General features: G+C 36.0%; 1 protein-coding gene across 1 annotated transcript in view; it reads left to right on the plus strand.

Moving 5' to 3' along the window:
• The first annotated feature begins 5,783 nt into the window (after nucleotides 1-5,783).
• Nucleotides 5,784-25,742, plus strand: part of SEMA3E (semaphorin 3E) — a 277,468-nt gene continuing 257,509 nt past the window's right edge. The window contains exon 1 of the mRNA XM_040260711.1: nucleotides 5,784-6,005. Coding sequence (XP_040116645.1) covers nucleotides 5,891-6,005 — 115 coding nt within the window. The 5' untranslated portion in view covers nucleotides 5,784-5,890. The remainder of the gene's footprint in view (nucleotides 6,006-25,742) is intronic.

Below are 25,742 nucleotides of genomic sequence, written 5' to 3' on the forward strand. Positions count from 1 at the left end.
CTGGAAAAACCATAGCCTTGACTAGATGAACTTTTGTTAGCAAAGTAATATCTCTGCTTTTTAATATGCCATCTAGGTTGGTCAAAAACCCAGCAAATTATAATGTATTATTATGGAAGTTTCTGTTGCATTTTTAAAGGTAACTAATTGGATTTCTGCCTTTATAAGGAATTCTCTATTACCTATAAGAAAGAGTATGTAGGGAAACCTCCCAGGATCTATAAATTAAAGATTTCTAGAGTTAGTGGCACACATAATTTCATTTTGCCATAAAAAGGGCATAAAAAGTCACTGCTCTTTGATTAAAATCAATTGAAGATGATACCTATCTCAAAATGCTTATGCTTTTCTTTATTCTCAAGGACATAAAAAATATTAGAATAAATCTAGTATGAGTCAGAAACAAAGAACTCAAGATTCTACCAAATGTAAATTTTGTCCAAATTTTATGTCTTTTTTTTAATAATAGATGATCAAAGTGGAAAAATAAAAGTTCAGTGTTTTAGAATAATTAACTATGTCGATGACATCAGAATGGCATCAGCCAAATCTCTTTCACACAAAGCAACTAGATTGGATCCCGGCTGGTAGTGAACTACTCTCAATAACATACAAATCAGGGATAATTTAGTTTTCCCTTTTCCATCATCCTGTTGAATTGTTGAATGTGGGAAAAAGTGAATCCAGACTTCTGGAATCCTGACCAATAAACACATCAACAGTCTTAGTTATAAAACCCATCAGCCTTGATGCTGTAGTGGCAGCAGTAGCTGGCCGTATTGGTGAGTGATTTGAGATGCTCCAGAATGTAGGGCTAGCAAAAGTGAAAGAAGGTTTAGTGATCCTGGAAGGTCATGACCACTGAAGAGAAAGTTTAGTTCACAAAGGATCATCATCATTGCTGTCATGACATGTGGTTACTAATGGTTTAATCATGATGTTCTTGAGATGCAGCACTATTTGTTCACCTATAAATACTGTTCATGACATTTTTGTGTGCAGTGCTCAAGTGGAAAAGCTAAGGGCATAGCCATCCCATTCTAAAAGTAACATAGGGATTCATGTTACCTCTCACTCAACCCTCAACTATCCACATCTCTCTCTAGCTGTATTAGTATAATAACTTCTACTGAAATAAGTTTTAATAGTAGATAGGAAGAAATACAATATTAGTGACTTATTTATGCTATATGTTTGTCCATGAGCCTGTTTCCCAAAGCACAGTGAAGTGAAGTCGCTCAGTTGTGTCCAACTCTTCGTGACCCCATGGACTGCAGCCTACCAGGCTCCCTTGTCCCTAGGATTCACCAGGCAAGACCACTGGAGTGGGCTGCCATTTCCTTCTCCAATACATGGAAGTGAAAAGTGAAAGTGAAGTCGCTCAGTCGTGTCTGACTCTTAGCGACCCCATGGACTGCAGCCTACCAGGCTCCTCCGTCCATGGGATTTTCCAGGCAAGAGTACTGGAGTGGGGTGCCATCACCTTCTCCGCCAAAGCACAGTAAGTGGGTGCATTTAGTTAGGAGAGACTATGTATGCTAATGGTAACAAGTAAACCAAAAGGCTTAACACGGCATATGTTTAGTTCTTGCTTATATAAGTTTTCTGTGGGCTGGATAACTTTCCAGGGCAACTGTCCCTACTATGATGATTCAGTATCCAAGATGCCTCAGTCTTGTACCTTCACATTCCAACATATGGCCTCCTTCTTTTCTTCAGCCTTTGTTGCAGAAAGTACTTGAGAGAGAAAGAAGAATTGCTTAGTAGTATTTCACTGCCTCAGCCTAGATGTGATACATGTCACTTCTGCTCATTTATTTGGTCAGAAATTTTCACATGTGGTGACAGATATACAATGGAATATTACTCGGGCATGAAAAGGAACACATTTGAGTCAGTTCTAATGAGGTGGATGAACCTAGAGTCTATTATACAGAGGGAAGTAAGTCAGAAAGAGAAAAACAAATATTGTATGTTAATGCATATATATGGAATCTAGAAGGATGTCCTGACAAATCTGTTCACAGAGCAGCAATGGAGACACAGACACAGAGAACAGACTTATGGACAAGGGTGGGGGAAAAGAGGGAGAGGGTGAGATGAATGGACAGAGCAGCATGGATGCATATACACTAGCATATGTAAATAGAGAGCCAATGGGAATTTGCTGTACAACTCAGGGAACTCAGACTAGGGCCCTGTAATAATCTAGAGGCTGGGGATGGGTGGGAGGTAGGAGGGAAACTCCAGAGGAAGGGGACATATGTACGCCTATGGTTCATTCATGTTGATATATGACAGAAATGAAACCAATATTGTAAACCAATCATCAATCAATTACAAATAAATAAATATTAAAAAAAAGAAAAATTGTCACATGGCTTAGCATAACTGCCAAGGGGTTGAGAAATGTAGGCTCCCATATTTATATCCCATTTTCTTGGGGAGGAAGAAAAGAAAGAATGGATATTCTCAAGGGTATTAGTAAGTAGAGAGTCCCATCCCACAATATGTGAAATAATTTTAAGTGGTGCAGAGAAGCTTTTTACAATTTTTGCTTGTTTTCAACATGTATTTGAAAAAATGTAAGTGCATGCTGTAGCTGTGGCTTCATTTTATATAAATTTAAACTTAAATTGCAGATACTATAGTCATGATAAAAATGGTAGAAAGTAGCAAACAGATATCTCATATTCTAATAACACTGACCTAAAAGAACCACCGTGAAACTGAAATATTAGTACGTAAAACTTTAAGTAAACTGGGAGTACAAGGTGGGTCATTAGAATCTGCTCTTAGCAGATACCCTACGTGATTCAGCAGCAGACTGTCTTGGACCACAGGCTGGGAGGATTGTTTCAGAGGCCAGTTGCTCTTCTGCTGTTAAAATTGGGGAAATAGGGACAGGGGAGCCCGGAACTGCTGATAAGTTCTCAGTTCTGGCCTTTTTTCTCACTGCCTTGTTGCAACAGTTAACAACAAAGGGTTTGGACAGAAGCATTTGACCTGGTAGGGAATGCCTTCAGGATTACCATTTTCCTTCCTACTTGGTTTTTATTTTTGTTTCAGATCGTTCAAACTGGCAGTCTCACTCCTCTCAGATCAAATATAATAATATCGATAGATATTACTGCTAGTTCCAAAAGCCTTTCCATTTACTTAAGCTCTTCATTCACTGTTGGTGCTGTCAGTTTTATTATTATTATTTCTATTTACATGTTTTCCAAGGGTGCCAAGAAATCTCTCCCAAGGAAGGTGGCTCTGATGTCCTAATTTGTCTATAACATTCTTTCTCCATGATGATTAATAGAAAACTCTTCTACTTAAAAAAAAAAAAAGTTTGGTTTCGATGATAAGTTGTATGATGACCCTGCTCCTGAGAATTCTTTTATTTTATGATGTGAATGACTGATTTGGTCCTAATGACTCTTCATTCCTTTGCTTGTGGCTAGAGCCATACAGGGGTAGCCAAGGCTATGGTTAGTATTTTTAATAGTCATTTTGGGGGGACAAAATCTGTATGCTCTGTATAGACTAGAAAAAAGGATAAAAGGACATAGAGAGAAGTTAAAGGGAGTAAGCAATGACATTGATGACTGAAGGATAAACCAAAGCACATTTTTGAGACACCCAAAGGAGTTCATGAATCTTGCACAGACTTCAACTCTAACCTTATCTAAAGGAGGACATATAAACACTGAAGATGAATCTGGGTGTACAGCAGTATGTATGTAACTAGCATCCATAACATTTATCCCTGCATCAGTAGTTAATGGTGTGAATTCTGTATCCTATGAAATGGTTGTGAAATGTTACATTGCTTTAGTTTCATAATAGGGTTAGGTCAGGCCCTGTACAAGCTTAAATGGAATTTCGTTTGCATGAGTGTAGGCATGCATTTGTAATAAAAGTTATACCCATCATATTTACTTTTTCTGGAATCCTACTGTTAGATAACACATCTAATTTCTAGTTATTTCAATTCTGGAAGAAAGTAAAAGAGGATTCCAAAGGTATGTTATAGCATACTTAGAACAGCTTTTAGGTCTATAGCTCATCAGACTGGCTCTTAAAATATGCAAGTGCCTACAAAGACCACCTCGGCTTAAAAGTATCTAAATACTTCATGTTACTGTACTGTTAAATAATGTTTAGAGTTTGTTATCTTTTGTAGACCTTGGAAATCTAATTATTTATAATATCCAGTGACATTTACATGTTGCTGAATGTACTTTGCTTGTAGTAGAACATATCATGCTTAGGAAAATGGACAAAGAATGCTTGGTTCTACGTTTGTTTATATATAATGCAAAATAACTCTTTATCTTTTTGTTATAAATGCATTATTTTAGAACCATAATTCTCAAGAAGTGTTCTTAATCATTACCTTTTAAAATGCAGAATGAGAAAAAGAGTTGAAATCATTTGTTGATCATTAAACTATCAAGTCAAATATCCATTCAACTTTATTGGTATCTTAAAATAATACCATTCATTTCCATGCCAACAGCTATGGAGTGTTTGGTTTAGTTTTTGAAATTGATTGAAAGTAGATTGTAAAGTTGACCTATTGTGTTAAGCTTATTTACACAAACATAATGTCTTGGAAAATAAATTCTAAAAGTGCATAGCAGTTGAACCCCAAGGTATTTTACATCCCAAGTTTTCTAGTACCTACTGAGATCTGTCCCATAGAGAATCTCACTCACTATAGTTATCTTATATAGGAAAAGAATCACCTCAAAGTTAATTATTCCAAAATTTGAGATGGAATTTATGATCTGCTTATAAAAAAGAATTTGCTTTTGATTTGAAGAATTTGCACATTTGAAGAATGACACAAGAAACTTTGTTGGTTTTAACCTATCGACAAAACAATCACAGACACATTTTTTCAGGTTCTTGAAATGCTTTCCTTATAGCAGTTGAAAATGACATTTCTAAGATGCAATCAATATAAAAATGCAAAAATGTGGGAAAAAAATGCAATTTCAGTGGAAACGGAACAAAAAATCAATTTGGGTACTGAATGGTGACAGATAGATTGTTTAAAATGAATCTGTATTTACTCAAGGGTTAATCCTGATGAGTGAGAATTTAAAAGCCCTTCCTGACCCTTCATCCTCTTAGGTTATACTGATTTTTAAGTAAGCAGCCTATTGTATATCATTCTCCCTCCTGATTCCCCTTTCCCATCAAAATGTGAACTTCTCTCCTGTCGCTGAGTGACGCGGGGCCAATAATACCGGGAGGGCGGGTGGGACGAGGGCACGTGGATCAGAAACACTTCCTAGAAACAGCGAGTATGCTGCTCAACCCCGCCTGAACTTTCCCCGTAAACACAGCTCGCCGACAGCGGCATCCCTGCTGGGTGGATCCCGCAACTCCTGGAGGGAATGGCACTTCTTGTTTTTAATTAGCAAGGTGAAAGGTGAATTAAAACTAGCTGTTTGGCAAGTCAGTGCAAGAAGCTGACTTCTGAGAGGCTTCAAGGAGCCAGAAGAGAAGAGGAGCTCCACGGGGGCGAAGGCAGTGCGTGTGCTGGGCTTGTTGTTTTTTCTGAATGAATCGCTTGCATAAGTGACTCAGATAATACAGTTTCTTCCTGAATCTCCCCGCTTAGTGACTGAAAAGAGCTCTAGGCAGGACATGGCAGTGAAGATTCACTCCTTGGAATGTCCTCTTGCTCCCGGCTTATAAACAACTGTCCTGGGGAAAGGCAGGTTTTACATATCCAAACACAGCCTGACAAATGGCACTTTGGAACTGTGCTTTCTGATGACAACGCGTTCGATTTGTGACAAAGCCTCTCTCTCGTACGCTGCCCCTGGAGGGGAGTCCTAAGTAAAACTCACCCCGCCAGAGAGTGAGGATCGCAGCGGCAGGCAGCATGGCATCGGCTGGGCACCTCCTCACCTGGCTGCTGTGGGGCTACTTGCTGGAGCTGTGGACAGGGGGCCACACAGCTGATACCCCGCACCCCCGCTTACGCCTGTCACATAAAGGTAGGTGACCTTTTGTTTAGAAAAAAAGGAGAAAAAAATTAAAATCATTTAACGTTGATCTTTGGTCTCCAGACTCTTAACATGCACCTGAAAAAAATGATTGCAAAACTGACTGAAGCTTCTAAGTACCTTTAATGAATAGGTCATAGCTAACCACAGCTGAAAATAGTGTAAAATCACAGGCTAACTTTAGAGATGTTATTTTTGTCTTGTAAATATTAGGTTTTGTTAATAAGTTCACAAACTAGCTGACACAACAGGAGAGAGAAGGAAGCAGGTTGTAAAGAGCTTTGAGGGGCTGAATCCACCAAGTTAGCAGTGGGTATTTAAATATCAATTCATGCATAAAGGGAAGCAAGGATGTTAGGGAAGGGCTGTAGAAATAGAGGTGCAATTGATTTTTTTGTTTTGTGTTGTCCATAATGGGGATGAGAAGAGGAAAAAAGATTCTTGAGAATAAAATGATTCCTTGCCCATTGTAACAAAGTCATCACTGCGTGATTAAAATGACTCACAACTATTATAAACTAGCTTTCTAATTAAATTATTAGAAATTTTTTATATGTGGCAAGAAAAAAATCAGTTAACAATCCCTGTAAACTAGTTTAAAGTGTTAGATACTATACACTAGCATCTATTCTTTTTTTAATGTAAATTTGTATTGCTTAATTGAAGATCTATCTTCAATTGAAATGCTTATTTTATTCTGCTACTATGTTTTGTAAAGCAGCATTTAGTCATAAATAAATGATCAAATGGTAGCTTTTGCATCAAGGCCCTTAAAAGCCAGTCATGAATAGGTTTGATGACACTTCCTATAAACAAACAAACAAGCAACAACAAAACCTATACTCTATGAAAGTGACTTTGCTGACTTAAAAGTTTTTTGAAATAAATTTTCAGGAAAGAAGTATTTGTTATCATTAATCATTGAGACAGATAATAGATGGAATAGTGAAAATTACATAAGAAACATTTTTCAATTGTGTAAGCTTTTAAATTGTCTCCCACTGTAGAAAGTATTCTGTATTTTTAAAACATGAGTGTAATCTTTACCAGAAGAAGAAACCAAATAGGAGGCCTCAATTTTAACGTCACTATTTTTTTTGTTTTTTATTGGACAATTATCAGTTGATTTGATTCTAGAAATGTCTCATTTTAGAACAGCTAAAAATCTATGGATATTTTCTTAGTTTAAATAGATTTCTGATAATACTCCCAAGTATGTAGCATAAATTTAAGAAACACTTGACCCTGCATTTGTAAAGTATTTAAAATATAGTGCTTAGAATTAGTAGAGTTTATTTGATTTGGAAAGATGTATTATGGTATGTACCAACATACATATTCCTAAGAAGTTAGGATCAATTATACCTAAATGCTAAAATTTGATGTGATGGAATATGGACACATAAGGATGTCAGAGAAAGAAAACATAATAATGGATTCTTTTTCTATTTTAGACAAGTGGATAAGCTGCCAAATTTGTCAAGTTACCATTCTGCTATGTATGGTATCAACCTTCTATACTTTATTACTTGGACGCTTATTTTTTGATAGCTCAATATCAGTGTTTCCAGAGATATCTCATTTTAATATTTTTCCTTGGGGAACTTCTAATTTAGTTAGAGCATACCAGAACTCTGGTACATAATGTTGTCATCAGCCTCATCTTCAACACATCTCTCTTGATCAGAGGAGTAACTATAACTGATTTTACGAGTTGTGTTAAGTGATGTGGGAGGACCACTGCTTGTATCTATGGATACTAAACTGAAAACTGCTGGAAGATTTTCTCTTGGCTTTTCTTAACCTTTTGATTTAATGGCACTAGCTGAAAATGTGCAATGTTGGGCTTTTATGTAAAGATAGTATAGAGTTACTTGAAAATACGATGTTCCCACCTATGCAATTTAATAGCCAAAGTCAGTTACAATATCACACCAGAGATGCAACCTGAAGCAGCAAATGCCTCTGCACTGCAGGTGTTTCATTGAAAGGGAAGCACAGAACTGTCAGAGTAGGGACATTCTGTCCCATTAATAGAGTAAAAATAACACATTCACCTCTCTACACTTCAGAATCAATGGACGTTTTAGCAGTGTCCAAAAACTGGGGACAGAATATTTTAGAGTATACTCTTTTGCTATCATAAATAATATTCAAATAGGTGAAATTTTAGTAGTCAGTAAATTAGGTGATTAATATTGTAAATGAATGTATGGTCATTAAAAATAAGATACATGAGACATAAGTAATCTAGCACCTTTGCACTGCTGCCTGATCCCCTGTGGAGAAATCCAGTAAGGCTTCCTGGAAGTGGTCTACTAGATATATCCAGGGATTCATTTCATAGCAATGGTCTATGCCATGTGGGAAAAGGACACGCATCTTTCTTATAACTTCCATTATCAAGATGGTGCTGGAGACCACACGCCTCGTGTTTCTTCCCAAAGAGGAGGGGAAAGTCTCAGTGTCATATATTAATATAAAGCTTGAATTAAATGATATAAAAATATGTTCAGAAAAAAGTATCCAGGAATTGCCCTTTTCCCTCTCTCCTTCATTCTTCTCTAAGCCTGCAAGTGGCATGTTCTTCAACAGAGCTTGGGAGGAGAAGACCATCAGGATCAAAAGGGAGAAAAGGTGGAGAGGGAGGGGGACAAAGTAGAACATTGGGGTCAAGTATGGAGCATCTGATAGCTTATTTCTCATTGCTCTCCACCCACAGTGGGATAATATTGAATTCTCCCTCTTCTGCTGAATATCCACTCCACTCTGATATTAAGCAAAGATGCTAATTTAAGGCAAGCCTTGTAAATAAAGAAATGAAATATTTGCTTTTATTGAGGTAATACATATATCTTTGAATTCATTTTACAGGTTCAGGATAAATTGGATTAACCAAAACATACAAAGAAAAAACAGCAAGATTCTACCCTGTCCTATCAGAATGTTCAGTCAAGATATCGGTTGAGATTAACTATGTCAGACAAGAATTTGAAAGTTTCTGAACCGTTAAGAATTTATCATTATTTTATAGCCAATACCCTAAAGAGGGTAATTTTGACATAATTAGTACACATTTATAATATTCTATGCAAGGATTTCTTTGAAAAGTAGCTATAAGCCTCATGACAGTAAGGCAAGAGAATGAAGGCAAGAGATAGAGGGAGAGGTGCCCTGGTGGATTCAGCCACTTCTCTCTGCTGATGTCTGGTCTCTCCTTACTTTTCACCATCCTGCATTAATGAGGTTACGGGGAAGGCAAAAATATAGCCTTCCTGATAATGGAGCTCAAAGAAGAAAAAAAAACAAATGAGGAAAGAAGCCCATGTCAAAGAAGAAATCCTAGTGCATGTGGAAAGTCCCAGAAATGCAATCAAGGGAGGTTCCAGATGGGGGTGTTCAAAGACCCCAGAAGGGACTTCACAATTGCAGAAGCCAAGCAGAATGGCTGCTGATAAGCAGAGGGTGTTATCCCAGGATGTTTGATGAAAAGATAGCTAAATAAAGACATAAATATGGCAGAAATTAAACAGCAAAAGTCACTCAGTCTTGTCTGACTCTGTGACCCCATGGACTGCCGCCCACCAGGCTCCTCTGTCCATGGGATTCTCCAGGCCAGAATACTGGAGTGGGTTGCCATTCCCTCCTCCAAGGGATCGTCCTAACCCAGGAAGTGAGCCCAGGTCTCCTGCATTGCAGATGGATTCTTTATCATCTGAATCCCCAGGGAAGCCCAAATATGACAGGGGACCACTGCTAAAATAGGTTGATATTTAAATGCAGATTTGAGCACTGAATACATATCCATACATATGGGGTAGTATTAACTAGTCTATCTGTATTTTAATATTATAAGCAATTAAATGCATATTTTTCATAGTTCTGTACTGTGCCTCACTCAGTCGTGTCCGACTCTTTGCGACCCTGTGGGACTGTAGCCCACCAGGCTCCTCTGTCCATGGGATTCTCCAGGCAAGAGTACTGGAATGGGTTGCCATTTCCTTCTCCAGGGGATCTTCCCAACCCAGGGATCGAACCCAGGTCTCCCACATTGCAGGCAGACGCTTTAACCTCTGAGCCACCAGGGAAGAGCTCAGATTTGAAGTGAGAGGTCTCTACTCCAGGTATAATCTTTCCACTTATACTAATGGTAGTTATCTGTGCCTCAGTTTCCTTAATTTGAAAATAGTGAGAGTACTGATATTTTTCACTGGGTTTTTGAGATCAAAACAGAACAATAATACCATAAAAGCACACTTTATAACCTAAAAATTTTCTTATTGATGTTTCCTGAAGACTGTTAGAAAATGAGAATATTAGAAGGAAACATAGTCTAAAGATAAAAAAAAAAACTTTTGGAAATGCCTTAAGTTTGGATATCAATAAGTCCCAGCATCTATAATGCTAGAATAGATGACAGCAAAATTTGGTCGTGATTTGCATAAAATTTGTAATCTATCCTGAATGCATTCACTCGAAATTCCATTTCATACCTTTAACCTCTACTTATAGTAATTTATAAGATAATTACATCATCTGCATATTCCAAGATTCATGGTCAATATTTTTGCAATAGAAGTCTGCATATATCTGTTATGCATACTCACCTTACACCGCATATTTTAGAATTGTTTTCCCATTTATACAAAAAAATGAGATAAAATTCTAGGATAATACAATAATAAATAAGTTCTGAATGATTATCCTGGAGGTTGTAGTATTTATTTTACATCCAGGGCCAGTTAGAAAAAGGCAGTGACTGAGCTGGTTTTTCCTGAACCGGCTCATAGCTTGGGTTTCTCAGCCAGTAACTAGGTATTATCAATAAAATGACATTAGTTACACATATCTGTGTGGTTAATAAATAAAACTGTTATAAGGCATGATTCATAAAGAAAGTAGTTACAAAGGATCCAGGGGTGAATACAAACCAGATCTCCAGATCTCCATGAGGGAGAGTTAGTGAGAATTAATTGATGTTTATTAAGAAACAGTTTATATTTGAAAATAAAAAAAGAAGCCACTGGGTAAGATGAAAGGATTACAATAAGTTTTGTTGAGTTCTTTTTACACAAAATGTACTTTTCATAGAAGTCTATGTGAGGATTTTAAATAAGACTATTCTTTGTATTTTCATCTGTTATTTACAAATATTGCTCGTGTATCACAGAAATGCACCTGGATAATCCAAAGCTTCCGAATGGCTCTATGAATTATTCAGTTCATATGTATATGTTGAGTATGACAGTGAGAAAACAGTTATCTTTAATGTAAAACAGGGTGAGGGGAGGTCAGAATTAGAGAAAGTGGTAAATAAACGAGGCCAATTTTGGACCAAAAAATGACTTAGTCATATAAAATCATGTCTGAAAAATTTTGTGAAGACTGTGTTCTGTACATAATAAAGAACCAATACTTGTCCTTGACTAAAAAAATACATGCAGTAATCATGTTTTCATAATGGAATATTCTTTCAAAAATTTATGTTACAGTGTTATTTTATTGTCCATGTCAGATTTGTCATTTAATGAGGGTATTTCATAGAGATGGTCTCTCTTCCCATCTGGGATAAGATGACTTGGTGGCCCCAGTTCTATGAGCACATAATAAAGCACCAAACATCCAACTAGTCATTGCTAGTAAAAAATTATTGTTAACAGTCTGTTAAGTAGTTTTCTTTCATCAAGATATCTGTTGGAATCATCCTGGGGGGTTCTTCGTGGGAGAGCATACAAAGACTTACACAAAAGATTTACTTTATCTTTGTGTGTAAAACTCTTCTGTGGTTTAGTAGGGGAATTTAGTCTGCAGGAATCCAGAAATGGCACTCTGCATGCATGCATGCCCCTTACATAGCCACTGCAGTGTTAAAATGTCTGGGAGGTTCAGTCTCAGAGAATTTAAAAGAAAACAAAACTGAAATTATACCACTTCCAACATTTTCTTAAAGGTGTAAAGATTTCGATTATTTTCTTGATTTCAATAGATAGGATCAATTGCTGTTAGTAGTCCTTAGCACAACATCCGATACTTTGGAATATCATATAAACTATACAAAGGATGATGATTATTTTAATGAAGAATTTTTTCCAAGTATGGTTTTACATAACATTTGGAGTGTAAGAGAAACTATCAATGTCATTAGTTATTTCTTGGGCTTAAGCAAGCATTATTCTTTGTACTCATGTTAAGGATGATAATGACAAGACTGGATATTTTATCAGCTGAATTTTCTGGACTATGAATGAAAAAGATATGTTAATACCTCATTTGAACCAAGTATTATAGTTTCTGTTAGTGGAGAACATTTTCTGTCAGAGAATGTGATGATTTCAAAATCAGGAATGTTTGTGGAATTGATGTTGATTTCCTATAGCCCCGGTGGGTGGTCAAAGCAATTGGTGTGTTGGGTCCAATGCTTTGTTCAGAATATTCCCACCATAAGGCCCCATTGCCCTGGTAACTTTGACTCTACAACTAGTATGAAAAAGGAAATGAGAAATTCATGACTTGCCTGATTTCCAGGGCTTAAAAACATATTTCTACTTCTATCTTTAATCTTCACTGCTTTCTGGTCAAGGACTTAGCTCATAGCCTTGGCACAGTGCACACAGCAAAGTAGTTTAGGCCCAAGAATTACAAGACACTCTCGCATTCTCATGTCAATGGCCTAAAAACTCTAGGTTTTGGGTGTTGCTTATGGCTACATGACTTGAGAAAGTTGCTTATCTTTTCTGGGTATGAATTTTCTCATTTTTAAAATAGGATAATATTTAACTTGCGGCATCCTGAAAGAATTACATGAGGTACTGCAAATTAGTGTGGTAAATACCTTAGCTTTAGGAAGCTTTTCATAAATTACTCATGAATCAGAAGAGGTTCAGGGAGAATTAGCCTACTCTTGTTCCCTTTTTTATTCTAAAAGCAATCATGAGTTAATTATTAACTTCACCTCTTAAAATAAGAGAAAATCTTTAATCAACAGTTTTTTTTTTTAACTTGAAAACAAAGTTTCTTTGGTTTTGTTTTTAAATGAAGTCCAGCTCTAAATGGAGTAGATGACTGGAAAGAAAATAGGATATTGGTATCTCTTATGCTTGTAAGTTACCATAAGGATATTTTATTGATAAATTAAGGAAAGCTGGAACTTTATCTGATGGCACTTTGGAGACAAGAGACCAAAGCCATAAAATAAACAGAAGTTACTAACAAAGGTAATTGTAGACCCAGCTTTGTAAGACACAATGGAATAGATATTACTAAGAACAGATCAGAGTGTCAGAAGTTAAACCAAACAGTGGCCTGTAAGCAATCAGCCCAACATACATTGTTTGCTTTGAAAGTGAGAGAAAGCTTTTCATTCTACCTTTTCCCTGGACAAACAGGTAAAGTATATGCTGCCGAACACAGTTCCTTACCCTTAGTAGGTGTTCAGTCAACGTTCATTGACCAGGTATGTGAATAAAGCACAGTGATTTAGAGCAGCCTTTTTTTTTTTTTTTTTTAAAGAATTACCTGATACTTGGGTGGGGTGAAGAGTACCAAAGAAACTAAGGTATCCAGAACAAATATTTAGGGCTCCTTTGATAAAACATATATGAGGAGAAAGGCTGGGCTTTCTCTGCCTGTTCACCTTCCATCACCTCCCTTTGCACTGTGCGGAGCTGCTGGGACTCCAGACACCTTCCAACAGGTCAGCCATGTTCTCTAATCTATAATCAGTCCTCTTTAAAACAAAACAAAACCTGCTTTTTGATGCTCTTGTCATTCTGGAACGATTGCCACAACCACTTCCTTTCCTTCTCCTGTCACTTGCTGCTTTGACTTCTCCTCAGTGTTGTTACCAACTGCCTTCTCTCTTTTTCTCCCCACCTTTCTTTTCCAGATAGATATGATTTCTTCCCTACTTTAAGCCAAAGGTGAAATGAAAGCATTTTAAGTGAATGATGTCTATTTACTGGTCTGAGTTTACCTGAGTATTTATTTTATTGGCTAGTTCAATGAATAGAAGACATAACTTTACTCATTAGGTGTTAAAAATGTGTTGAAATGTATGGCTTAGGAAATAATGAAATAGTAAATAGCTTACTAGTGACTTGGACAACTTCCCCTGTTTGTGTAACCAGTGGGTGGCTGATGTTCCCAGCACTGTGGGGACTGGGAGGGAAGAATTAGGGTCCTGAGCAGAGCCTGCCAGCCTGTTCCCTCTTTGGATAATGTTGAGCTTAGTATAAAAATATTAATTATGTAAAACTATCTATTTCTAGGTAGCTTTGGTTCATTTTCTCTGAGTTACGATTTTTTAACTCTTTGAAACCACAATAGGGTGTTTTATTTACAGGAAAGAGCAGAAGAGTAGCATCCCTAAGGCTATGTCTCAGTGGTGGCTTTAGGTCACTCAGCCAACTCCAGAACCAGAAAAGAACAGCAGCAGTGAAAACGGGAATAAAAAAGTGAGGGGTCAGTTGGGGACACTGACCTTTTCCCTCCTGACTAGTTTCCTCCCAGGAAATGATGGGAACTGAGGAGAGCTTTAAATTCAAAGCTCAGGATGCACTGTGGAAATGAAGCTGAAGAAGAAATGTGCTGACCGTGTTGCATATAGCTATTCACTCCTGCTGATTGCTTTTTTCCTAACCCTGAGTCAAAAAATTATCATGGACCATGTGATTTCAGAGATCCTTTCCAATTCTAGAAATGTAGGTCTCTTTACTTCTCCTCCCAGACCTCCCAGTGTGTCTCATTTCTCCAAAACACTTTGAACGTTTTATTAGGCGACAGCCTGTGCTAGTGGAAAGAGTATGTATGGATTCAGAGTTTTAAAAAATCCTAGGTTTGAATCTACAGCTTATCCTATTTGATGTCATGTTATTGATGCTAATTCATTGAACTTCTTTGGAGGCTTAATTTCCTCATAAGTACACAGGAACTAATTTCTATCTCATGTGGTTGTTGTAGAAAATAGAAATATACCATGGAGATGTAGGATATTGTGAGATAATGACTTATTATATTTTCTGACTTGTGTGTCTTTAACTATGTTTTAACATCCTTGAGGGCAGGAGTATTTTTTTGGTGAGATCCTTGTGGGCAGAATAATGTGACTTAATCGGATCATTCTTAAACGCTGGAGGTTTAGTATCTACTGAGTAAAAACAAAACAAACAAAACAAAAAAAAAAGTTTTATGATTGTTTTTGGCTTCCAGGTTATGGTCAAAATGACAAAAGTTTATTTCTTTAAGAGGTAGAGCTGCTGCTGAATAATTAACCTGAGAGAGGCTTAGTTGAGCTTCATCTCAGGGGAGACAATATTACTTATGATATTTTTCTTACACTCTTCCTCCAAAGTAGGGGCTGAGAGGAGATAGACACTGGGGTTAATCCAGTGCTGTACAAAGTGTCCGGGACTGGCAGCATTAGCATCCCCTGTGAGCTACTGAATTAGGCTGTTGTTCAGTCACCAAGTCATGTCTGACTCTTTGCGACCCCATGGACTGTAGCATGCCACGCTTCCCTGTCCCTCACCATCTCCTAAAGTTTGCCCAAGTTCCTGTCCATCGCACTGGTGATGCCATCCAACCATCTCATCCTCTGTCACTCTCTTCTGCCTTCAATCTTTCCCGGCTTTAGAGTCTTTTCCAGTGAGCTGACTGTTCACATCAGGTGGCCCAAGTATTGGAGCTTCAGTTTCAGCATCATTCTCTCTAATGAGTATTTAGGATTGATTTCTTTTAAGATTACTTGCTGGGTAAGGGGCTTTCAAGAGTCTACTCCAGCACCACAATTTGAAAGCATCAACTCTTTCACGCTCTGCTTTCTTTATGTTCCAATTCTCACAAGTGTACGTGACTACTGGAAAGACCACAGCGTTGAATATAAGGGCCTTTGTTGCAAAGTGATGTCTTTGCTTTTAAACACACTGTCTAGGTTTGTCATAACTTTCCTTTCAAGAAGCAATCATCTTCTAATTTCATGACTATGGTCACTATTCATGGTGATTTTAGAACCCAAGAAAAGGAACTCTGTCACTGCTTCCACCTTTCCCCCTTCTATTTGCCACGATGTGATGGGACCAGATGCCATGATCTTAGTTTTGTGGTTTTTTTTTTTTAATGCTGAGTTTTAAGTCAACTTTTTCACTCTCCTCCTTCACCCTCAGCAAGATGTTCTTTAGTTCCTCTTTGCCTTCTCCCATTATAGTGGTATCATCTGCATATCTGAGATTGTTGATATTTCTCCTGGTAATCTTTATTCCAGCTTGTAACTCATCCAGCCTGGCATTTCTCATGATGTGCTCTACATGTAAGTTAAATAAAAGGATGACAATGAACAACCTTATCATGCTCCTTTCTCAATCCTGAACCAGTCATTTTTTCCATACAAGGTTCTAACTGTTGCTTCTTGTCCCACATACAGATTTCTCAGGAGATAAGTAAGATGATCTGGTATTATCATCTCTTTAAGAATTTTCTGCAGTTTGTTATGATCTACACAGTCAAAGGCTTTAACGTAGTCAATGAAACAAAGGTAGATGTTTTTCTGGAATTCCCTTGTTTTTTCTATGATCCAGTGAATGTTGGCAATTTGATCTCTGGTTCCTCTGCCTATTCTAAACCCAGCTTGGATGTCTGGAAGCTCTTGGTTCACATAATGCTGAAGCCTGGCTTGGAGGATTTTGAGTATAACCTTACTAGCATGGGAGATGAATTCAATTATCTGGGTTTGAACATTCTTTAGTATTGCTCTTCTTGGGAATTCGGATAAGGATTGACCTTTTCCAGTCCTGTGGCCACTTCTGGGTTAGCATCATCTTTTAGAATTTTAAATAGCTCTGCTGGAATTCCATCACCTCCACTAGCTTTATTGACAGCAATGCTTCCTAAGGCCCACTTGACTTCACACTCCAGAATTAGGCTTACTGAGTCAGTAATTCTGGGGCTCAGGATTCTGTGTTTTAACAAATCCTGCAGGGGATTCTTTTATTTTTATTTTTTTGGAGGACAATTGCTTTACAATGTTGTTTTGGTTTCTGCCATATATCAACATGAATCAGTCATAAATATACATATACCCCCTTTCTCTTGAATCTTCCTCCCACCTCCCACCCCATCCCACCCTCTAGAGAGTCACAGAGGACAAGGCTGAGCTCCCTGTACTATACAGCAACTTCCCATTAGCTATGTGTTTTACACAGGGTAATGTATATGTTTCAATGCTACTCTCTCTATTCATCCCACCCTCTCCTTCCCTCGCTGTGTGCACAAGTCTGTTCTCTATATCCGAGTCTCTATTCCCTGCAGGGAATTATTAATGCACTCTTAAGCATGGGAAATACTAGGCTAAGTGTTTGGGATGATGCTACAGAGGAGCCTTGCTTTCACCTTAACTTTTTCATTTTTCTTCCTTCAGATCTATCACCCAGATACACCATAAGTGACACCAGGTTAAGGTGTTATTTATTTAAATTTCCAGCCTTAATCTTCAAAAATATATTTAAATTCATAAATATCGATTATGCCATTCTCTGCCTACTATGTTTTTCTATTAGATAAGATATATATATATATATATATATATATAGTATATACAGTTGTTGATAATGATTTAACATATAAATTAAATCTTTTAATAAATTTTATGGCATAAACTGTGACACATGGTACTATCATTGAGTTTAGATAAGAAAACATTTAAAATTATTGGATTGTGGAAAAGCATTTTGTAAGATTCCAGGTATCCTTTATCTCAGACTAATGAAGCTAGGTGCATTTCATTCCTGTTATATATCCAGATCTTTCCCTTAATGGATTCAGAAGTTTCTATATCTTTTTAATAATTATTCACTCAGTCATTCACTTAATACATAACTATTTGTTGAGCTTCTTCAGTGTTTTAGATACTAGGCATCATGCTAGGAATTTTAGAATAAAAAACATAGTTCTCTAAATGGAATTTAGTATACTGGGTTGTAGCCTGGAACAGTACAAGAATGTTAGGTAAAAATTAAGGAAATCCTAACAGAGTATGAGTTTTAGCTAATAATAATGTATCAGTGTTAGCTCATTAACTGTGACAAATGTACCACACTAATGTAAACTGTTAATAATAGAGGAAACTGGCAGTGGGTTTATGGAAACTTTTATACTAGCTTCATAACTTTTCTGTAAATCTAAAACTATTCTAATATTAAAAGTTTATTAAAACACACACACACACAAACTAGTGCCTCTACCCAAACCCTTTCTCCAAGAAGCTTAAGACTGGTTGTAAAAAGAGACAAGTTGTGATAAAGCAGGATTTTTTTTTTTTTTTAACATACTAAAGGTTAGAGCAAAGTGCTATGGAAACATGGAGTGGGGGATGAAACAACTAGAGCTCAGTCTTGGAGGTAAATAGGAGGAGACTGGTTGAAAAACAATGAGCAAACTATGTGTCTTAGGCCATCTTGCCAGCATTCCTGCTAATCTCCCAGTGCCACCCCTCTACATATAATACACTGTCTCCTCCTAGAAATATAGGTATCTAATTAACTGAATTTCATTGTATTCATAGTTGTACTACTGGTAGCATCACAAGCGCTCTCTATTCACGTTAAATTAAGTTGGCCTCATTTCTATATGACTTTGAGGAATTGTTATTTTCTTTGTATGACTAATATGAGATTAATACACATTCATGAATAGATTTTGAAAGTTTTTAAGGCAAGTATATTGCATTCAATTGTTTAAATCCTTAGGATCTAACAAATTTATGGTACTTAATAATCTTACCTATTTCACTTAATGTAAAAATATTTCATTATGTCTGAAAGTGAAAGTAAAGTCTCCTAGTCATGTCCGACTCTTTGCAACCCCATGGACTATACAGTCCATGGAATTCTCCAGGCCAGAATTCTGGAATGGGTAGCCTTTCCCTTCTCCAGGGGATCTTTCCAACCCAGGGATCGAATCCAGATCTTCTGCATTGCAGGCAGATTCTTTATCTGCTGAGACAGAAGGGAAGCCCAAGAATACTGGAGTGGGTAGCCTCTCCCTTCTCCAGAGGATCTTCCTAACATAGGAGTCGAACCAGGGTCTCAATTCTGTAAGCTGATTCTTTACCAACTGAGCTATCAGGGAAGCCCCTTATTTTAATGTCTATTCACATTAGTATTATCTATCTTCATTCTTTTGTCTGATGCAATATATAACTAGATTCCTAAAAGAAAACAAGATGGCAGAAAGTGAGATGATGGAACTTGGGGGAGCATTCAGAAGTCAGGAAAAATGATAGGAATACTTCTCTTCTGTCCCTGCTTCAAAATGTTAGCCTCTAGTTTGGCTTCAGGTTTTCTGTTACAAAACTTATAAATAGAAATCCAGAACAGCTTTAAAACATTTTCAGAAAATATTCATATTTTATTGAAATAAAGTACACAGTTTTGGCAGAGAGTGGTTTGAATTCATCTGGGTCATTACATGATCAATGTCCCATTTCAGTTACCTTTTCTTCCCATTAGCCCCAGTTGTGATCTTCCAGTGTCCAATGTAGAATCTCATTCATGTCTAGAGTGATGAATGATGAAAAGAGAGGCCAGCAATGCATGCAGTCAAGTGACAAAGCCAAAAGCCTAGTCAGGACTTTGGAAACCATAGCAACTTACCTGCAGTTTTGTTTTTAAAGGATGCCCTAAATGATCAAAAGCAAGAATGTTTTTCATTTTTATCAGTTAATCCCTGTGCAGAGGTTATTTTATGAATAATTTGACTATGCTGCCTTTTTGTTTTGTTAATTGATCAAATTTTAAAAGCAGAGCTCTCAGTAATAATACTGTGAGAAGAATAAACAATTGTTACCACTTTTATAATTATAGCTTATGTAAGATATTTTCCAACCAAAATTAATTGGGAAAGAACCAATGAAAATTTTGACTAAGGAAAAAAAATTACTTTATTGGGTATAAACCTTATAAAAATTGACAACATATTTTGAAATATTGTACCTTTGAGGTTTTTTAGCACCATATGAATTAATCAAATATAATACACCTAACATAAAAGAAGAAATTAATGGATATAAATAGAAATGTCATAAATAAATTCAGGTGAAAACACACATTTATCACTGCCTTTTACTATAAGGAGTAGAAAAATAATATGTTTTGTAAAGAAAACATTGGATAAAGTAATGGGAAATAAAAATTGAAGTAGCTCTTTCATTATTGATCAAAATGACATAACTAATTTTTCCTTACCAAAAAGAAAAAAAATAAAGGAGATAAAAAGGAAATTTCAAGTTTGACACTATTGCAATGCATAGATGCTATACATATTTCTGGTCAGATGAATGATATCTAACAGATACTTTATAATTGCTTAAAATGGGTTCTAGGATATTGAGCTTGCTGGCTCTTTAAGGGAGGGTCTGAAAAAACTTGAGTTAACCATATGGTGAATTCTTAGAATAGTCATACTACCCCATGTTTAAAATTTAAATTAAAAGGAAAAAAATTTTTCAAAGTCAAATGTTAGAATTTTAGTTGTTGGCATGTTCAATTGCCCATAAAATTGCACCTTCCCATTAATAAAGGAACACAAAATACTCTGTTCATCTAGAATGAAGAAAAGTAAAAGATGGGATTTTGAAATACTGGAATGGATATTATGAGCCACCCAAAAAATACCAATTTTGTTACTTTATTGCTCCACTTATGAGAAGGTAATATGTTTAAGGGCTTCCCTGGTGGCTCAGTGGTAAAGAATCTGCCTGCAATGCAGGAAATGCTGATTTGATCCCTGAGTTGGGAAAGATCTCCTGGAGAAGCACACGGCAACCAGTCCAGTATTCTTGCATAGAGAATTCCATGGACAGAGGACCCTGGCGGGCTACAGTCCATAGGATTGCAAAGAGTCAGACATGAGTGAAGCAACTGAGCATGCACGCACACTGCACACACGATATGTTTAAACTTCACATTAATATATTTTGACTTCCTAGTAATTCCCCAAAGCAAAACTCCATTGCACTAATATTTAAATAACCATAGAAAGAAGAAAAATATTGCAGTTAAGTCAATTATGCTTATAATTAAAAGACTATAATTGTATCTTTGTCATTAAAATTCTCAGAAATAAGACAAAAGTTATGTGCTGGGCACTGCTTTTGACAGATTTTTTTTTGCCAAATGTTTTTTGCTTGCTCCAAAATGTGTATGCCCAAACTGCAGTCTGATATATTTTAGGATTGTAGAAGAATTTTTCATATTTGGAGGAAAAAATGGAAGTCTCTAAGATGTCAATACAATTGAGCAAGAATAAAAATGAAAAATAAAAGTAGAAAATTAATACTGATTAGAAAGTCTACATGCAAATCGAGCAATGATCACTCAGAAACACATTTAGATGCCTTCTATAATATTGGTCTTAGGGGATGTTAAATAAATGGAATACTAGGATTTTATTATATGCAGTTATGCTTTGGAATATGTGATTATGTTTACTACCCATTTACATTTCTATGTTAGTGAACTATGTAACAACACATTTTTTTTTTTAGTTTGGAAATGCCATTTGCCCAGTTTAGTCTGCTAATTTATACCCATTGTTTAATTAGAACAGACCTTGATATTGCTTAATTTTTGAACATCCAGAATTCTGGTAATATGAGAAAATATATACAAAATTTATCTTTAGTAAATTTTACTCATGATGGAATAAACTCTTGCCAGCAGAAGCATGACTATAGGGCATACTCTCTCCGTGAATGGTTTGTGCAGTACTGCAGTTTGGTTGCTGACAGCTCGGTTGCACTTCACTTCTAAGACTCTCTTAGCCGGGCTCTGAGTTTCCATTCACTCTCCTAGCCACTGAAATTTCCTTTTGTCTTCACTGATGGTTTTTTCCTCTTAACAAATAGGCCCAGCTGCTACTACAGCCGGTTGCCCACACTCCCCCATACTGCTCTTGCTGAGGATGGCAGCCAGAGTAAAGAATAACAGCTGGGATTGGCTTACTTTGGCATCTAAATAATTTTGGGTGGGTCCATTCCTAACTTTATTATTTCATTTAATTTCCTAATATTTCTTTCTGCTGAACTTTTAAAAAATTGGTAAATGATGTTTTTTCCAAAATGTTTTCCTCATCTGGATTTGACTGTTTTATACCTGGCTGCTCAAAATGGTTCGTTTTGCACATTGTTATTTTTTCCACTTTTCAGTACCATTTAGAAAACAATTGCAGCAGAAGCAAATGTATTCATGTAATCTTGGACAAGTTACTTAAACTTTTTCTGACTCAAAGAGGCAAATGATAAATAGTACCTATGTCATTGATTGTCTTTGATAAGGATTAAATGAATGAATGTTTGAATGCAGGTAGAACACTGCCTGACGCATAGTAAATGCTAAGTATTTGATGAAAAGTCAAAGAGAGAGAAGGAAAGAGAGGACATGAAAGCAAGAGTGGAGCAAGAGGGAGGGGAGAGAAAAAAATGAGGGAAAGGAAAGGGAGGGAAGAGTGGAAGGGAGGGAGAGAGGGAGGAATCACTCCTGGAACGTGGCAAAACCAATAACTACACTTACACAATTAAGACCTGTATTTCACACTTCGCATTTTATATATCTTATTCTATATCCTTCCCCCAAAATCAATAATTAGAAAAAGCCTGGAGTTTAGGAAAGCTTGTGGAATTTTACCCAAATCAGAGAAGTTTATTGAAGGTAGGAATTTTAGTGATTTAATCCTATTCATGTCATCTAGACAGGTGGTCAGACACATTTTTCATTTTGAATTTGTACATTCTCATGGAAAGGAAAATCACTGCCTGGGAAGGAGGTCCATTCCATGTTTTGAATCTTCTGATAAAGAGAAAAGTATTTACATACCTAATCCCAAATCTACCTTACTGTATCTTCTACTGTTTCGCTTTGGTTCTTTCCTCTAATAAGATTATAAGTCACAACAGACCTCCAAATGTTTAAAAATAGTTCTCATGCCCTTTGTTGGTGGGTGAATATTCCTTGCGTGGTTGTCCTGATTGATATCAGTGTTCTGATCAGGCCCCTCTTTGTTAATTCCCCCCTTAAAATGGAGCACCACAATCAATACTGAAGAGATGCCTGCCTTGTTCACAAAATAGTGGCACTGCTAACTGGTGTCTTTTATTTATTAAAGCCACCTGAGTTGACAGTAGCTTATTAGGCAAATATGCCAGCCTATTGGTTTATGTTGAGATGACTGTCAGTTCTTCTAAGAGCTTTTCACATAGACTCTAAGCCAGCTCTTTCCTTTATTTTGCACTTGTGGTTTATTTGTTAAAGATAAAGTAAACCCTCTCCTATACTCTGCTGTGCAGAATGTGAATCAGAAGCAGAGTAACAACAGCCTGTGATGCCCTGGACAAAATCTATAGCTAAACATTCCTAAATTCAGGCTATTTCTGCTATTATGTGTTTTCAGTTAATTTTCTTAATACCAGTGACCACTTTTATTGTCTTTAGGAAACTATTAGCTAGTTAGGAATGATAAAACTTGCATTCGTTGCAGAAATTCTTTAAAAATATTTAAAAATTTTTAAATATACATTTTATGGGTTCATTTTTTGTTGTTTGTTTCAATTTTATTTTATTTGTATAAATTTATATATTTTAATTGGAGGCTAATTACAGTATTTTTGGAAGAAGTATAATGTAGATAAAAGATGATTTTTAAATTAGAAAATATAAAAATGTATGCTTTTGGCTTTCAAGGATTGTGTAGACCAGTAAATGTCATTGCTAATTTTCTATGTAAGTATTATAAAATAATCTATTTCATATGGTAAATGAAACATTCATTTGAAATTCTTTAATATGAAGAAATAAAATACAATCTTTGTTTACTGCTGAAATAAATAAGAGATTTTTAAATGTCTTAAAATTTTTTAGTTAAAAAGAATCTGTAACGATCACCACAACAGAATAACAGAATTAAAATACCATCATAACTATGATCACTTGATTTTATAATTTTAATTTGCTGTCATTTTGTAGATTTCCCAATCTCTCTGGGTATTTGTAGAAAATCTTGTGATTTGAAAAAATGAGGCGTATGATTTTTCAGAATGAGTTTTTTTCATTAACTCTGTGTAAATCAAACAGTAAGCTCTATAAAAATATGGAAGACAATGTTTAAAAAATTAGCATCATTAAAATTAATTTTTTAAAAAACCTATAAACTTTTTTTGCCAAACTTACTTAGTGTTAAAGGATTAACTTTATCAAATACTCTTTTCCTATATCTCTTTATTAGTTTATAATCTACTTATACTTTTTTGTAATTCTGAATGTAGAGAAAGAATGACTAAGAACAGTGTTGAGTCAGGTGGGTGGTCAAGTCCAAAGAACACTGCATTTGTCTGGTCCCACTAATGTTTTTACGGTCCATCTGCTTTATTACTGCAGCCTCTTGACTCATATCTTATTGTCAATCCAATCTGCTCTTCATACTACAAGCAGACTGATCATTAAAAATGCAAATCTTACTCATTTCAGCTCCCCATAATAAATCTTTAATGGAAGGATAGATATGGCTTTTTAGAGAAAACACACTCCTCTTGGCATGGTATACTAGGCTTTTTGTGATCTGAACCCTGTTTATCCTTCCCCTTTTTTTGCTTTGTGTCTTTCTTGAGTTCCAATCTCCAGTAATAACTGAGTTTCATGACATTCTGGGCACCTGTCAAACTTCTCCTTGCTCTGGACCTTTGTATATTGTTTGTGCTTCCTAGAATGTCTTTTCCATTTGTCTCCAGCCTCGCTTCTTGTGCTGCTTACTGTTAATATCTGCTCATTTTTAGGAATTTAGACATGATACACTTTTGCCAGCCATTTTTTTAACCTCCACAGCACTCCATGCACTTTACAATATTTTTTTAACTGTATTCCAATTGTCTATTTATCTATTTAGTTTACTACAGTGAACTCATTAGGTGTAGGGATAATATTTTATTCATCACTATATCACAAACACATTTCACAATATCTAGCAAATAGTAAGAACTTATTAAATACATGGATGAATGCATTGTGTTGTGGTCAACTTGTCTTTTCTGGCAGTCATTCTACACAAGAAACATGAGAAAAGCTATACTTCAGTGGCACAAAAGAATCTTTCTCTACCCTAGGAGAGCCACAGATAGCCTGTTCATCCAAATTTATTCACAAATGTGGTAACTCCAAACTTATTCACAAATATGATAACTCCAAATTTATTAAAAAGATGGTATCCATAAACCTAATCATTTTAGGTTGGAATAATATTATTTTGTTGTTATTGTGAAAGAATACTTTTTAGGGGCTGCTCTACTATATATGAATTCTAGATCAGTATCTTTGTTTGGTAAGATCTAGTACTTGAAGCAACCTTTTAAAAAACTCATCAGTGATTTACAACTTCCTATTTCATATAGTCACTTGGTTACCAGTGTATCCAAATTATACATATAATAAAGGAAATGGGAGTTCTTTATACTCGATAACACAGTTATGGAAAAATATTTGATGAGGAAAAGTATTTTGGAACTATTATGGAAAAACATTTTGACATTCCTTTAAAGTTAACCTCCCTAGAGCATTTATTGGCTTTCATGTGTGAAATGGAAATTGGTCATTCTCAGAGACTTATATATATATAAATACCACAGCAAAGTGAAGGTATAGGAACGTAAAACATAAAAAAATATATAAAAATATTTTAATGATGGAAAGGAAT

The sequence above is a fragment of the Oryx dammah genome, unplaced genomic scaffold, assembly GCF_014754425.2.
Source record: "Oryx dammah isolate SB20612 unplaced genomic scaffold, SCBI_Odam_1.1 HiC_scaffold_18, whole genome shotgun sequence".
In the NCBI taxonomy this organism is placed as follows: Eukaryota; Metazoa; Chordata; class Mammalia; order Artiodactyla; family Bovidae; genus Oryx; species Oryx dammah.